This window comes from Malania oleifera, chromosome 3 (genome assembly GCF_029873635.1).
Source record: "Malania oleifera isolate guangnan ecotype guangnan chromosome 3, ASM2987363v1, whole genome shotgun sequence".
NCBI classification, from domain to species: domain Eukaryota; kingdom Viridiplantae; phylum Streptophyta; class Magnoliopsida; order Santalales; family Ximeniaceae; genus Malania; species Malania oleifera.
The window spans coordinates 120,617,938-120,635,468 of NC_080419.1; the positions used below are offsets into that span (position 1 = coordinate 120,617,938).

A 17,531-nucleotide genomic window follows, 5' to 3' on the forward strand; every position below is an offset into this window, starting at 1 on the left:
TGGCCATTTTAGTGTTATAGTACTTGAGTTTGGCCTTCATCGGTGTGCAGTATATCACTATGTTTTTTATCGTCATACTCCATCTGGTAGGATTTTTCTTATTTCTTATTGTGTATGTGGATGACATGTGATCACTAGTGATGATGATCGGGGCATCCAAGACCTAAAGCTTTTTCCTACAGAGTTAGTTTCAGACCAAGGACTTGGGACCATTGAAGTACTTCTTGGGTATAGAAGTATCGAGATCTTGTACAGGAACTATATTGTCACAAAGAAAGTATGTTCTTGATATTTTAGATGAGACGGGGCTATTGGGATCCAAACCTATCGATATAGCCATGAATCCCAATAGTAGGTTAGTGCCAGATATGGGTGATTTGTTGCCTGACCCAGGTTGGTATAGGAGATCTGTTGGAAAGTCGAATTTTCTCAAAGTCACCCAACCAAATATATCCTTCGCAACAAGTGTTGAGAGTCATTTTCTCGATTCCCCGAGAACAAGTCATTGGGATGTAGTAATTCGAATTTTAAGATATTTCAAAGGTGCACTAGGGGGAGGTCTTTTATTTTAGGATCAAGGTCACACTCATATTTAGGGATATATAGATGTAGATTGGGCCAAGGGTCACCTTCCGACCGAAGATCCACAGCCAGAAACAAACTGTGGAGGCCAAGTCAAGTGTTGAGTTAGAATACAGGGCCATGGCACACACTACATGTGAACTAGTTTGGCTAAGGAACATGTTGAAAAAGCTAGGTTTTCCACATTCTCAGCCTATGGAGTTGATGTGTGATAATCGAGCTGCTATTCATATTGCCACCAACTATGTCTTCCATGAGCGGAAAAGGCATATTGAAGTCGATTGGCATTTTATTCGAAAGAAACTTGTACAGAAGCTCATTACAACCATTCATGTGAAGTCCGAGTTTCAGCTTGCTAATTTGTTCACTAAAGCCTTGGGAGGTGCTCGTGTGAAACAAGCTAGAAGCATATGATATATATGCTCCAACTTGAGGGAGAGTGTTAATGGTTATTTAGTCATTTAGCATTTTTATTAATTGTTAGAGTTCAGTTTGTCATAAGTGTAAGTTAGTAAGGGTATTATGGTCATTCCCATTGCACTTGACATATATTACATATATTATAAATAGAGGGAGAGACCTATCATTGAGTTTAGGTCTTCCATTTTACCCAATTATTCAATTGATAGATTTTAACTTCACTGAATACAATAAGGGAACAGAATTCAATAGAAAAGAAAAATGGCAAAACTCAAACAGTTATTAAAAAAGTTGCACGATAAAAAGTTATATCTCTATGTAATATTCTTAAATTCTTAATTTTTACTATATTATCTAAATAACAACAATAAAGGAAAACTCATAGATCAAGGAATTTTTTGTTCTATGTTGGTTTTATACTCACAATAGTAAAATTATCTAAAGTAGAATAGTTTTGCATCAAATAGTTCTTTTTACATACATAATAAATAGACAATTGTTGATTACTGGCATAATCGAATGCAAGGAAACTGCAATTAGTATTTTTTTTATATACATTTTTTATTAATTTCCCAAGCCCGTACAAAACAAATAGGCAACTAATGCATTGAAAAATAAAACAGTCCCAACCTCACATCAGCAAACTGCAAACTAACTCATATACCCACACTCAGAAAATAACAGTTACTGATATACTTTATGGATAATTTAAAAGGAACCTGAGTGAAATCTTAAAATTTTTAAATGGTAAAATGGGAAAACAAAACTAGGATACCATTCTGGCATTCCCTTAACCGTGTTTTTGTACAGGGGTATATATTTAAAAAAATGTGTACCCAAATGCAAGAATGAATGCAAGTATGTTTGTCATGTGTATGCATGTATGCATACATCAATGTATAGATGAAAAATCAATCATACCAAAAGAGGGTTAATTGGAACCCATTCTTCCTTAGGAAGCCACTGTTGCAACACCACTCTTGTTTCCTCAGGAGACGAAGTTTTCTAGCCAGAAGTAAAGGATTAGCAACTGATGCAATGCCATTCCTTAACAAAGTAGATAAATAAATAAATAAAAATTAAAAAAAAGAAGAAGAAAGGGTACAAAGTTCAATTGAACACTATCATGTCATTAAGAGGAACCAACATATTCTATCAAGCTTTAGTGGCTCACTCTGATGAGCATATAGTATTCAAATTCAAAAGCAAGTAGCAAAGTGAGTATTAGGATTGTTTGGCAGCATTTATGGAGAAGGGCTGAACTTATAAAGTGCTGAATTAGATAACTGCTAATGATAAGTGCTGAACTGGCTAAGTGCTTAGGGTCAGGAGAGTTCTTGGCTCTCTGAAAATAAGTTTTGATAAAAATAACATAAAATTTAACACATTAAAAAAATAAAATTATTAATTTATGTTAATAACACTATTACCATTAGTTAAATTTACATTTTTTCAATTTATATTTCCTGAGTTACTAAGTTAAACCAGATCCAAGCCAAGCAACTCCATGCAGTTTGCCTGTTCGCCGCCCCCCCCCCCCCCCCCCCCCAAAAAAATATTACAGACCCCATTCTGTATCCAATCCAAATTCATTTAAAGGTATACAGGTTGGATCCGGCAGAGATCCTGAAGCATGAGGAGGAAGAGGCAATGTCAGGAGGCACAATTTCCTCTCTCTCTCTCTCTCTTCTGTTCATCGGCAGCAGATCAAATGGGTCTTCAGAAGATGGGAAATGGCAATGGATGAGACTGCATCTGGCAGGCAAGGAGAGGACCCATCATGGTGGCCGCATTCAGAGGAGGATAAGAGGGCTTGGGGAGAAAGAGAGAAGAATATTGTTAAAAATTATAATTATGCTGCCGTGCATGAACAGTGCCACTTTTAAGATGCAAAAAGCAATATTTTTTTGCTTCTCTAAATCCACTTTAAATAGTGGTTCTTTTTCAGCACTTAATAAGCACTTTTATAGGAACATGCCAAACACCATTTTTTTGCTCAAGCACTTAGGTGATAAGTGTTATAAGCACTTCTTTTAATGCTGCCAAAAGGTATCTAGGGCATATGGATAAAATTCATAAAACCCAAAAGTGGGTGGTGAGGGAGGTGGAGGGGGAAAAAGAGAGTGCATGTCCATGTACAGAAATTTTCTTGAATGTCAACAACACATGGTACAGAATCTGATCTAACCAGCAGTTGTCCCAAAGTTTAAGACAACCACACACTTTCTCAAAGACAGCTATGAGTTCCCTACAAGAATAAAGTGTGCAATCTGCACATGAATATGGGTGAAGCTCCATATAGAATGCAATTCACATAAAAATTGCCTACTAGAAATTAACTCTAGAAGCAAACACAACCGTCAGATCAACACTGTCCTCCAGGCAAATAGGATATAGATAGCAAGCAATCCACAGCCCATTATTACCGTTAATGCCTATGTTCTTAGGTCAGACCAAGAAAATAAACAATGCAACTGGGGAGCATATTTGTTTTGTTTAGAAATTTAGTTAATATTACTGGATTATAATTCCATTTTGGCAACAATTTTGATCCTGCTACTGGGGCGCATGTTTTGTTTTGTTTAGAAACGTAATTAGTATTACAGGATTATAATTCTGTTTTGACATCAATTGTGGTCCTGCAACATCAAAGGCTACCTGTTTCGTGCGTGACCGTGACACCCACCCAAGCCGATTGCAAATGCGGTGCACATGAGTATCCACACAGATCCCTTGAACATTGTTCCATGCCACATTCATTACCTGTATCAGTGAAGGTGAAGGAATAAGAAAATGTAAGATGCTAAAGCAGTATACAAATTTATAGATGCAATAAAATTAGTGTTTACCAAATGAGCCATCTTGGGACCTATCCCTGGTAGCAAGAGCAACTCCTCCAATGAACTGGGTATGTCTCCATCATACTTTGTGAGACATATTTGCGCAATTTTCTTCAAGTTGGAAGCTTTTCTTGAGTAAAATCCAACCTAAATGAACCCAAAAAAAAGAAGAAAAAAATGGAAAAGATGCAGAAGCCTTAACACAGCAGACTGACGAAACCTCAGAAGGGTTCATAAGTCAAGAGTCAGGTACCCGTATCCCACCAACTCAGATATGAAAGTATTTTCCAACAGGTAAAAAACTAAAACCATGGCACAAGTGATTTCCAAGAATGCATACTGGGTAAATCAAGTTCCTAATTGCCATTTCATCAGCCTTATCTATAGAATCAGGATCAAGCAGACCATTTTGAAGGAGACGCTGAATTGCCCCTGCATTTCAGAAAGAGCTCAGTTACTGAACGGTATTATGAATATAAACTAATAATTGAATTTTACATACAGCAACTACTAAGTGTGCACCTAACATATACATACATACATACATATATATATATATATATATATATACACACACACATTATGATAAATATGTGCATACAGATTTACAAGCTATAGAAATATGCTAAGCTTTACCCATTTTAATGTTACATTAAAGAGGATTCAAATGCAGTGATATTGAATTTACTTGCTTCCACATCCACAAAGCAGAAGTTCCTTGGACAAATTTTAGTAAAAACACTGTTTAAGAAATTAAGTACTGATCTGGTGATAGACCTTCTCTTTTTTCAACAGGAAGTGAGTTTACTTTAAAATAAACTAAAATTCTAAATCAAATTCTAGTATAGTTTCCCAAAGCTTCCACATGACCTGTAAATCCATTACCATAGTATGAAAGGATTTCCCCATTTATTCAATCGCTATATTATAACTGTATAGAAGCTTTCTTATTAGACTCAGGACTAGTTAAGTCTTGGCACAAAAGAATTTCCCAAATATTAAATTTGCCACATAAATTGAATAATCAAGAAATTTTTTATCTAGGTTTTCAATAATAAGTCTAATGCACCAACACATTCAAATTTATAAATCAAGCAATGGCCTGATGGGTCTAGCAGAAAATAAAAAAGGAAAAAAAATCCCACCCAGTTATCGAACATCAAATATATGACTAAGCCCCTAAAAGGAGAAAAGAGATACTTGGGATATAGAAACACTTTCTAAGGACAAAATTAATAATCCAGAACTTGCCATGTGTTACATTATCCTTGGTTTGACTTGACAGAAGTGAAGATGCCAAGACAGCAAATCTTCTTTCCTGATAAAGATATAATAAGGCCAGTAAATCCACCAATCATCCTTCAGCCAAATAAATAAAAACCCACACTAATTAAAGCATTAAAGTTTGAGACTCAACAGGGACCACGCATATAAAAATATTGTGAGAATCAATGAGGATAGTTTTACATTTTGACATTTGGCAGATGGGAGATTGGAAAATAGTATCACCTAATGACAACATATAAAGGAATACCCTATTTAATAAAATTTAAATTTACTTTTGTTTAATGGAAGGGACTTAAATTGAGATTAATGAAGAGAATGAGAGAGTTGTACAGCTAACCCCAAATAATTTCAAAAGTGACAATCAACAAGGAAGCAAGAAACGGGTATCTAAAATAACCTCAAAACAAATCAAGGAAATTTTCACCTAACAAAAGAAGAGGATCGAGATTGTACTACGTAGCAAAAAGGGATTCCTGCTGCCAACCCTGAGCAGTTGGGACAGCTAAGTTATATGTCTTAAGAACACATAGCAATGAGTATGAGAAACATGTTCACCATACATCAGGTCTATGTTGCAAACTGGAAAATCAATGCTAAGCCGCACCAAAAAACAATACCAAGTTTGTTGACACACCACAACAAGACATTTCCAACTTGCACAAGGTTTCAAGATGACCATATAGTTATCAGGGTTAACACCTTCCAGGCCCTAGCCCATTAAGAAGATGACTTCTCAACTTGTCTGTATTGTACTGATATGCCATGCAACATATAATATAGCAGCCTGGGGGATTCGTAACCAATAACTCTTTTTATATTAAAGAAAACAATATATTAAAGAGAGAAAGAACACAATTAAGGGAAAATAAGAAATCTACCCAAAGAAATAAGGAAATAAACACTATTTTTTCTATAACCAATAACTTATTTGCATGCCAGAACCTGCAAAAACATTTGAAATATCCTCCAAAAAATAAGTGCTTGTTTAGAGCAGTTTCCTATCAGCCTTCAAAAGTGGTAAATTAAGAAATTAGAATTATCTAGATATGTAGTTCAATAATTCTCATTTTCATAATTTACCACTGTCAGATACTGTTAGGAAGTTGCTCTAAACAAGCAGAATACATTTGCAGGGCATTTCAAACGTTTTTGCATGTTCTGGTGGGCGAATAAGTTGTTTTTCAACCACTGCCACACAAGACTGATCCATAAAAAGCTGCTGATACTCTGAAAGTCCCCAGTCCAGTTTTTACTTGGCTGCTTGCATTTACCGCATTGGAGAATTAGAAATAGAAAGCCCTTCGAAAATTGCTTGCTAAGCCTGATGATGTTGTTTTAAGCATTCTGGAGGAAATAAAATGCCACATATCTAGTTGTGGGAGATTCAACAGATGCTATCAGCTAGCTTCTTTGTTCTCTTTGTGACAGTTTCTTCTGTAACCCTTTTAAGCTAATATACTCTTGCTAGTCTTAAAAAAATCCACAACAATACCTAAGATATTGATATAGACAAAAAGAAAAAGAACAAATTCAAAACTCAATAAACAGCACAAAAATAACTTCTCCATTATGCCCAAGCTAACCATCACTGGCTTGAAGAAGATACTTACCTTGGGAGGAAGAGAACTGCCAGCTTTCTCGCATCCCATAGAGTCTACCGGTGCATCTTCAGAAGACCTCATATTGCGGATCCCTTCAAGAACCTTTTCCCAATGGGGAGGTGATTGACCTGAAGCAAATAAAAAGTTGAGTCAAGCTTCCTGTCAGTGTTGGACAAAGTATCCAACAGCAGAACAGAAGTTCATAATTATTATAAGATAAATCAGCACACCTATATGAGAAAATATGAACCCATTCTCCTCACTAATGGATTCTTTCTTCTTTTCTTTTTTTTTGGGGGGGGGGGGGGGGGGGCATGAGGAATGTAAGATATATGCCAGACAGTTGGAACCTATCAGCTAATCCATCTACAAGTTACCCAATCAGATGATAGTCATTACTTCTGTTAGTTTCTCCGTGATCTACTAACTGTAATTGTAAGTTATCAACCAAATAGTAGAAAACAGTAAGAATTGGGTGTAGGAGTTCACTAGTCTTGATGCTCAATTCCAAAGTTCACAAAATCATCTCAACATACTGGAATACATGATAGAGGAATCTTCTTGCTATTATATTACACGGTTAAAGAAGCATCCATTAGGCTTCAGTTTAAGAGATCCAATTCCAATTTCCAATGCATCTACCACATGCTTCACCATGAGAACTGAAGTAGGAGAACTATAGGATACATTGGCATGGGTGCTGTGATATATTCCTTAAAATACAATTTGTTCAAGTTAACACAATATGCTTTCTGCAAATGATGTTTGACCTTGAGTTACAGTAAAGTTCATCACATGTCAAAAACACAATATAAATGATTCCATCTTCCCCAAACCCAGAGAAGTTCCCAACTTGTGCCATGCTTTAGACTGTTCTCATTATCAAAACAGAATTTACAAAGCAAACCTGTCTTTGGTTAACAGATCTTTTGAAATAAGAAAAACAACTCTTCTAAAGATGTTTTGGCTCCCCTTTTTGGTTTTTCTACAACGATGCTTTGTCTTCCTTGTATTTTTTTTTTTTTTTTTCTTTTCTCAACGGATTTTCTTTTTTTCTATCTTTAGAAAAGTAACAAACTATCCACAAAAAATAGTTTATTCAAAATATATCAAGAAAAGCTAAGCAATTGAGACCGTCTCCTTAATCGAAGCAGGGTTCCTTCTAAAACTTCACAAGGAAGTTATATTTGGCCTATGCTTCATCTCAACCCCAGTAAGCAGTTTAGGCATCAACTTCTAGAACTTTTTCTGCACGCTGATAGTAAGTTTACGTGAACGGCATATTCAAACTCATTTTTCCTCCTTTCCTTGGCTTCAAAACAATAATTTACAAATGGATTGACACGAAAAACTAGAAGAATATGCGTACATCATATAGCTTGTCCACATACCTATCAGCTTAATAGAGGAATCAGCTTCAGTGTCCAACACAGGCACATCAATAGCAGGTTCAGACTTCCCTGCATAGCCATGTATGAGAAAAATGAACAGATCAGTGGAAAAAACAAAGATTCCATTAATCTAAGTTGCTAGAATAGATGATTTATAAATAGTTTTAACTAGATAGTGCAAGAAGAGCATGTCGAGGAATCTCTTTTCTTCCCTTCTTTTTTTTTTTTTGATAGAGAGAGAGAGAGAGAGAATTCATTACACATTTGCATTGTAAATGAACAGTTTGCATAACACTAAAACAGATAAAAGAATTTTTAAAATTGAATATCAATAACATAAATTGACGTAAACATGCACATTCTCATTCACCTACTGCATGAAAATTGAAAAGATCCGTTCCTGTGCCTTCTTTTTCTGGATACTCAAAATTATACATGACAGACTCCAATGATTCTTGAACATAATTTTCTCCAGTTGGAAATGTTATTGTCCAAAATTAAAATCTTTAAGAAATTTTCTGAATGGATTTTCAACAATTTTTTATCAATTTAATAAAATTATTTTCCATTATCTACACTCAGACTCTCAATTCAGATACAAGATTTCAACATTTGATCAAGTTTTATGAAGCAGTTTCCCCAATGTCATTCAAAATTTTGCCATCCACGGTAAAACACCAGTTTCTTTGTATCCCATTATTTGAATTTAGTCATATGCCTATAGTATATGCACATATGAGGGTTTTGTGTTGGACCATCTCATTTCTGGGGCCTAGCTAAATCCTAAGCAGTGTGCACTGCAGAAGACCAACTCAGAATCTGTTCAGAGTATAACCGCCAATGTCCCAATCATTGTGTGTGTGTGTGTGTGTGGATATAAAAAGAAGAAATTTCACTAAGAAAGAAAGGATGTATAGAAGAAGCATAAGAAAACCTCCTAAGAAGAAGAGAGAATAAAGAAGAAGAAAAAAATACAATCAAAAAAACAGAGCCATCCAGACACGTTTTAACTTTGAGAAACACGCCCCCTTTAAAACAACCAGCTGCAAAAAGCCCATAACAAGGCCAGAGACTGAATCCTATCTCACAGGCACAAGCATTCCGATCAAATAAAATACCACACAAAACAGCAAAGCACCGACACCTCCTCAAAGTCAATATATCTCTACTCCTACCTAATCATGTAAAGGAAATAACCCCTCCATTAATTCCGGGCAAACCCACCTCTCTCTGAAAAGACAAATAGCTTATTCCAAACCTTCCAAGAGTAAGAACAATGCAAGAAAAGAATAGAGGCAGATTCTGAACCATCAAAACAAAGAATGCACGGATACAGAGTTATCAAACCTGAGAAGACCTCCTGCTCCACAACAGACTGTTGGTGTTAACTTTATTAAGGAAAACCAACCAAATAAAAGCCTCTGTCTTCTCGGGAACTTTGGCTGTCCAAATTCTAATGATAGAGCACAAAGGGGATGTTTTGACAAATCAAATGCTCAAAGAAAGATTAACAAGAATAATACCCTAATCAATCTAGAACCCACCATCAAATGTCCTTCCTAATGGAAGGACGACAACCCTCCAACAAGCTCAACAAAGAATAGAGTTCCTCCACTTCACCAGCATTAAGTGACCTATGAAAATTGAAATTCCAAGATAAACTATCCATGTTAGTGATCAAAAGAATGGAAAATAATCCCATTATGCAACTTGCGGATATTTCTCATGTGGCTCCCCTGCTAGAAGGTTTGGAGGACATATATATATTCTGAGGAAGGGGGTTTGGATAAAGACTTGGAAGTGACTAGTCATTATAGGGACGGAATTTTACCCAACCCTGTAGAGCAGGTTGGTGCAAAAGATGTCAAAAAAAATTGTTGAATAAGATGAGAGGGTGGCTGGCTGATGCTGAAGGGAATGAAGCTTGCATGGATGGTGATCAAACTAAAGCAAGGACAGCATGAATTAGCAAAGCTGCAAAGTTCTGTCAACTAAGATGGGAAGGGCTTAAGGAGGGGTTTTATTAATTAGAGCTTGTTAGATTTTTTTTCTTCTTGCTTTCAGGATCTCATGACCTCTCTTAGATTGTATTTTCTCTTCTCATTCTTAATAAATTTCTTATTGTTCTAATTTTATTTTTAAGAAAAAAAGCACAAAATCACCCTCACAAAAAGGGGTGCAAAAACCATTACCCACAACAAATTTGGTATAAGGGATAAAGAGAGCATATAGCTGCAAAACACACCTCCAAGGACTCTCAAAGTTACGTCTTACTCCCATATTTACACTGCCAAACCCCTCCTCCTCCTTAGACCTGCAAACCACCTCCCAAATGAAAAAATGGTCTCTATTCTCCCCAACCCCAGACCAAAGAAAATACCCCATGGCTTTCGATGCTCCAAGCTTTGAAACTCTAAACATAGACAAAAAATGAAGAGGGAAAGACAAGACTATATGAGGATGATATGACCACCTACAGAAAAAGAGTACCCTTCCATCCATCCAGACTCTTCCCCACACACCCCCTCCCCCAGCAGTTTTTTTTTTTTTTTTTTCCTAATAAGAAAAGAAGATCTAAAGGAAAAAATGATATGATAATCTAGGATCAGCAGTCGCAAGTCGCAGGTCTATTTATCCATCAATTCGCAGAACATCCTTGCATAGTTGCTATTTATCCACTCCATCATTCTCAAAAAGATAAATCCCCTCCAATCCTTCCATCCGAGATGGCAGCATATAAACGAGGCCCAAGTATATCAGAATCAGAACATATCCATATTGTTGCCAAACCTCATCAAACAGCAACTGCCATCATGATTAAACTCCCTAACAACTTCACTGTCACTATGCAAGACATCCCCAGTTTTTTCTTCTCTTCTCCACTGCTAACCCTCTCACTTAAGAACACTTTTGAATATTTGGATCTTCAACAATACATAAATTTCCTCCTGCATCTCTCTTTAAAATTTTTGTCTTTACCCCACAGGAATAATAATTCTTCTCTTCAAGTCTTTTGTCTCATTTCAACGCCCATTTGTACTGCCTTCAAACGAGCATGAACCTTTTAGCCCCAATACTTGTCAGGGTTGGTTACCTTGCCAATAGACTTTTCCTCACAACATTAATTTTCCCCTGAATCTCGCTCACACATGCTTCTTCGCCCTTTGTAACCCACCTCTCTTCAACTGCCACCACTGATTGATACAGAACTAATTTTGAAGAAGGAAATTTGACTCAAGCCATGGGTTTCCAATTAAAACTATTATGTGATTTTTGGGAATGGTTGCTAACAGGAACATGTTGTAAAGCTTGAGATGGAAATTAGGCCTGGTTCGAAGAAGGTAATCGAGAAGTAAATTCCTTCCTCAAATTAAAATTGGACCAAGTGCCTTGATTATGTTGGCTATAATTTTTTGCTTGAATTGAAGGCTCATTTAAATTTTCCTTATTTTGGGCACAAAGGGCCTTATTAACCCCCATTGACACTTGAGCCTATTCCAGGCGTGAACAGGAAGAAACACAATCACCCACCCAAAATATGACCCAAATCTAACACAATAGTGAGATTTGGGATTCATAGATTCCATCTCAACACTCACAAATCAGCAGCCACACCAATGTCAAAAAAGATGAACAATCAAAAATAATCAGGAAAATCACGTACTATGTGAAGCATCAACACAACCACGGACAAGGTTAACAACTCACTGATGGATATAGCACTGCCATAGCCTCACAACTGGACATACGAACACTGCCACTGCTCCAAACAACCCACAAAGAAGCCTTCACAAACCCCAAACAGAGATTAACGGAGTACCGTGAGTGCATGGTCAAAAAAGGTTGGATTTTTTAGCAAAAAACAGGTCCAACAGCTTGATAATATTGTCTAGAGAAGGAATTAGAACATGGCATAGGGAAAAAAAAAAAAAAAAAACGTGGCTAGAAACTCACACATGCGCTGGCACGTGGGGTAAGCACCGCCAGCATTTGGCCGGCGCATGGCGGCACATGGGAGCTCCTCCAGCGATGGGGTTTTGTGGGCTTAGGCTTCAGAGGGTTCTGTTTTTGGGTATATGGTTGGTTTTGTGAAATAATGAAGGGTGGAGGTGGATCTAGGAAGGACAGCTGCCCGAATGGCTTTTCCGGCGATGGCCTAGAGGAATAGGGTTTAGGTTGGATCATGCTCTGAAACCATGTTAATATTATGATTAAAATGAATGACCTAACTTGAAGATAGGTCTCTCCTTCAATTTATAATACAAATTAAATACATTCTAATGACAATAATACCCTTACTAACTCTCCCTAACTAATATACTAACACACTTAATAATAATAAAACTAAAAGACATAAATAACCTCTAACAGTTAGTATACCTAACTGAGGCTTGCTGGGTTGTCAAGGGTCTCAATCTGTAACAATCACACTTGAACAAACAAATGTGAGACATTCTTCAAGGGATTGAGAAATATAAGGGCCCATTTAGTTGTGGAAAACATTTTCATATTTCCATTTTTTAGTTTTCCAAAGAACTATAAAAATTTCAACTTGTTTTTCTTTTCTTTTTTTCATATTTTTTTTGTTTTCTAAGATTCTTAATTAAAAGGTAGAGAATAAAGAGTTTGTTTAGTTGCACAAAATATCTTTCATTTATAGATTTCAAAACAATTAAAAAAAAAAAAAAAGACAACTTGTCTTCCAATTTTTCAAGAAATTTATAAGGTAAAATATGGGATCATGGATTTTGGGGCTTGGATTTCGAGTTGTGTGGATTTGGAAGAAACTTGATGCATAGCCCACACAAATCAAGTCCAAGATCTGAACTCCATCCTCTTATATGCAAGGAAGTTAGAAATCTGGAAAATAATCAAAATATGTTTTCCAACTTTTTTATATAAATTTAGAAAATTGGAAAACAAGGTGGCATTGCTTCTCACATGTGTCCACAGAAATTCATGTCCCACGTAGCTTGCTTTTTATTTCCTCTTATTCGGTTCAAAGTAGGTAATGGCAAAAATGTCTGCTTTTGGGAGGATGTGTGGTTGGGGAGTCTTCATTGGAGTTGAAATTTCCTCATTTATTCAAGCTTACTTTGCTTCATAATGCTCCCATCAGCTCCTTCATTTCTTATAAGGGGGCTCCTTCTTCTTGGGATTTCCAATTCTTTAGGAATCTCAATGAAAGAGATGCAGAAGAGCTCACTGGCCTTCTTTATTTACTGACCATCATGTTCCTACCATTCATGAGGAGAGAAGAGTGGGGGAGGGTGAGCCCTTGGGTGCATTCGCTTCTAAATCCTTTCAATCTCACATTTTAAAACCTCCCTCCCCCAACCTTGTTCCTTGGAACCACATTTTTCAGAGGGCTAAGATACCAGGGAATATTAGAGCTTTGGTTGGACTGTGATCCCGGAAAGGATTAACACGCAGGATTTGCTTCAGAGGAGAAGGCCCCACAAAGCTCAGAGTCCTAATATGTGCTTCATGTGTTACGCAAGCAACGAAACAAATGCCCATCTTTTTGTCAAATTTGCTTGATGACCCTCAATCGAGTGGTCCTTTTCTTATATAGAAGTCATTTTCCATAATTACAATATATCCCTTATTATAGTATCTCCTAATTACAACAATGGTATATATCCCTTAATTACAATATCTCCTAATGACAGCATCTCCTAACATTAAGCATCCTAATTACAGCATCTCCTAACATTAAGCATTGACCCCTAATTCAGGAAAGATATTTACAGATTTGTTTCCTAAATAACTATACAACAATTTATGGTAGGTTTGAAAGATTTGTTTCCTAAATAAATGTAGAACAATTTATGGTAAGTTTGTTGTCTATCCTACTAACATCCCCCCTCAAATTGATGTTGGTCAATCAAGAAGCATCAATTTGCCAACAAGAAACTGATGACGTAGTCGTGTCATAGCTTTGGTGAAGACATCCGCTATATGAAGGTTGCTTAAGACATGTGGAAGAGAGATAAGCCGAGCATCGACAACTTACCGAATAGAATGGCAATCCACCTCGATATGTTTGGTACGCTCATGATAGATGGGATTTGTAGCGATTTGAATAGCACTCGTACTATCAGCATGAAGAGGAGTGGGAGTAGACTGAGGAAAAACCTATTTCAGCAAGTAAGCCATGGAGCCACACAATCTCCGAGCAGGCTGCTGACATGGCACGGTACTCTAACTCGGTCAAAGATTTGGAAACACGATCCTCTTTCTTACTCTTCTAAGAGATAAGGGAATCGCCAAGAAACATACACCACCCAAAGATAGGCCGATGAGTATTAGGACATTCGGCTCAGTCAGCATCACTAAAAGCCACAAGGCGAAGAGGAGTATTAGTAGAGAAGAACGAGCCATGGTGAGAGGAATCCAGAAGATATCAAATAATTTGGCGGACCGCTGCAAGTTGAAGGTGACGAGGAGACTACATAAATTGACTGAATTGCTGGACAGCAAAGGAGATATCAGGCCGTGTAATAGTGAGATAATTGAAACTACCAACTAACTGTCAAAACACCGTGGGATCAGGAAGGAGATCCCCCTCCTCACGTCGATACTTAACATTCACTTCCAAAGGGGTATCCACTAAAGAGGAGTCCTGCAAACTAGACAAGGAAATCAAGTCCTCCATGTATTTATGCTGATGCAGGAAAACCCAGGTGAATCGGACTAAACTTCCAAATCAAGGAAATACCAGAGAGGACCAAGATCCTCCATGTGGAAGGAATCATGAAGATGCTGCTTGAGCTTATCAATGAGAGCAGAATCAGTCCCAATGATGACAATGTCGTCAACATAAACCAAAAGAAGAATGATACCAACAGAAATCGTACGAAGAAACAACAAGGAATCATACTAGCTTTGGATGAAAGAAAACCGAAGTAAGGTAGCCCGGAACTTATCAAACCAGGCCCGGGGAGCCTGTTTCAAACCATATAGAGAGCGCTTCAGCTTACACACATTCAACGTCGACGAGGAGCAGAGGCTAGGAGGAGGTGTCATGTAAACATCTTCTTGTAAATCACCGTGAAGAAATGCGTTCTTCGCATCCATATGGCAAAGGGACCATCCCTGAGAGGCTGTAATGGCAATAATAGTACGCACAGTGGTCATTTTAGCGACAAGAGCAAAGGTCTCCTCATAGTCAACCCCATACTCCTAGTGGTTACCAAGGGCGCAACCAAACAAGCCTTATAACGGTCCACAGACCCATCAGGCCGAAGTTTCACAAAAAAAAAACCAACTTACACACAATTAGCTTGATATGAGAAGGACAAGGGACCATGAACCAAGTCCGATTTTCTTGAAGAACTTGAAGCTCTTCTTGCATAGCCTTTCTCCAACACTCATGTTTATCAGCTTGTGAATAGGAATTAGGAATCGACATAGTTGATAAGGTAGCAGTGAAGGAGGTATAAGGGAAACCATACCTATCCAGTGGATGAGAACCACGGCCAGATCACCGAGGAAGATGCAAAACGGGATCAGGATCAGGTGGCATATCAAACTCAGGAAGGGGTAGAGTTTATTGAAGAACTTGAAGCTCTTCTTGCATAGCCTTTCTCCAACACTCATGTTTATCAGCTTGTGAGTAGGAATTAGGAATCGACATAGTTGATAAGGTAGCCGTGAAGGAGGTATAAGGGAAACCATACCTATCCGGTGGATGAGAAGCACGGCCAGATCACCGAGGAAGATGCAAAACAGGATCAGGATCAGGTGGCATATCAAACTCAGGAAGGGGTACAGTTGGCCAACGGCGTTCATACACAAAACCGTGCTTGAAGCGTTCAGGAGAGCATATCAAATCATCAAAGTGAGGAAGAATAGAAACTGCAGGAGATGATGTAAGAAAACTAGGAAAGAAACATTGATGCTCAAAGAAAACGACATTACAAGATATATGAAATTTATTGGAGTAAGCATCATAGCACACAAATCCTTTTTGAGATAAGTTATATCCCATAAAAACACATTTTACAGATTGCGCAGAGAATTTGTGACGTTGATGCAAAGGTAGATGCACAAAACTGACACGGCCAAAAGTGTGTAAGTCAAGAAAGCTAGGGTGCTGTTTATGCAGACGATAGTATGGAGAGTCGAAATTTAGCACTTTCGAAGGCAGCCTATTAATCAAATATACTGCTGTAGCTAAAGCTTCAACCCAAAATTTAGGAGGAACAGAAGATGCGAGTAACCAGGTCCTAGCAACATCTAACAAATTTTTTGTGCTCAGCCACGCCACTCTATTGAGGTGTATAAGGACACAAGCGGTGAGAAACAATTCCATTGTGACAAAGAAACTCAAGAAATTCATGAGACATATTCTCCACCAGAATCAGATCATAAAGTATTAATGCTAGTGGTAAATTGATTCTGAACATTTCTAGAAACGATTTGAAAACAGCAAAGACTTCAAACTTATAGCGCAGAAATTATACCGACTATAGTCATCTATGAATGTCACAAAATATTTATAATGAGCATGAGAAATGACAGGTTTAATGCCCCATACATCACTATGAACTAGGTCAAAGCAATTCTTTGCCCTACTCGCAGAAGAAGGGAAGGGAAGAATCTTACTTTTTTCGATTTTACACAGAACAATCAAAAGACAATGCATGAGGCAAATAAGAATCTTTTTTTCCCAACAAACCAGAAAGAATTCAGATTGTTTGGATGGCCTAAACGTTTATGCCATACTTCACAATTATTGGAAACAGTAGTACAAGCCAAAGAAATGATACTAGGAATGGAAAAGTATAATGGAAACTGTCTCCCAACTTTAAGCCCCTTCACTATTGTCCTCCTTGACACCGGCTCCTGCACATGAAAACCATCACGAGAAAACTGAACATTATAATTATCATCCACTAATTGTCCAACCGAGATAAGACTCGTAGAAAGCCGGGTGATACAAAAATACTAGCAAGTGATGGTGCAATATCACCAACCCCAGTAATCAGTAAAAGATGGCCATTAGCAACTTGAATATTAGAAGAACCAGTGTACTTAACGAACTTTGCTAAGCATATCAGGAGAACTGGTCATGTGATTGGATGCAGCAGAATCAACAAGCCAAGATTGAGAGGGTATAGTACCCTTACCTTGCAGCCCTAAAGCGGAAAATGCCAATACAATTATTTGCTGCACCATTTCTGGTGTAAGGGCAGGTGTAGGAGCAGTGGAAGGTGACACTGGAACGAGATTTTGAGGGCAAGTTACCCCATCTGAAGTGTGGCCAGTAGCAGTAGCATGATAAGCATTCACGGGTCGGTTTTGAGGACGTGTTCGGCATACTTTGATTATGTGCCCCTTCTTTTTACAATAGCTGCAGAACTATTTAGCACAATGGGCAGCATTTGCCCATAATCTTTGCAACT

General features: G+C 37.6%; 1 protein-coding gene across 2 annotated transcripts in view; it reads right to left on the bottom strand.

The window, feature by feature from the left end:
* LOC131151739 (endonuclease III homolog 1, chloroplastic-like) overlaps positions 1-17,531 on the bottom strand; it is a 34,211-nt gene that overhangs the window by 4,904 nt on the left and 11,776 nt on the right. Inside the window, exons 4-10 of one of the 2 annotated variants that reach the window (XM_058103136.1) lie at positions 8,122-8,190; positions 6,740-6,858; positions 5,094-5,160; positions 4,183-4,274; positions 3,852-3,989; positions 3,661-3,765; positions 1,924-2,007 (exon numbers count right to left, since the gene is read on the bottom strand). In XM_058103136.1, coding sequence (XP_057959119.1) covers positions 1,924-2,007; positions 3,661-3,765; positions 3,852-3,989; positions 4,183-4,274; positions 5,094-5,160; positions 6,740-6,858; positions 8,122-8,190 — 674 coding nt within the window. Of the gene's footprint in view, positions 1-1,923; positions 2,008-2,237; positions 2,815-3,660; positions 3,766-3,851; positions 3,990-4,182; positions 4,275-5,093; positions 5,161-6,739; positions 6,859-8,121; positions 8,191-17,531 lie in introns of those variants that run through there. The other variant, XM_058103137.1, reaches the window with a different exon arrangement.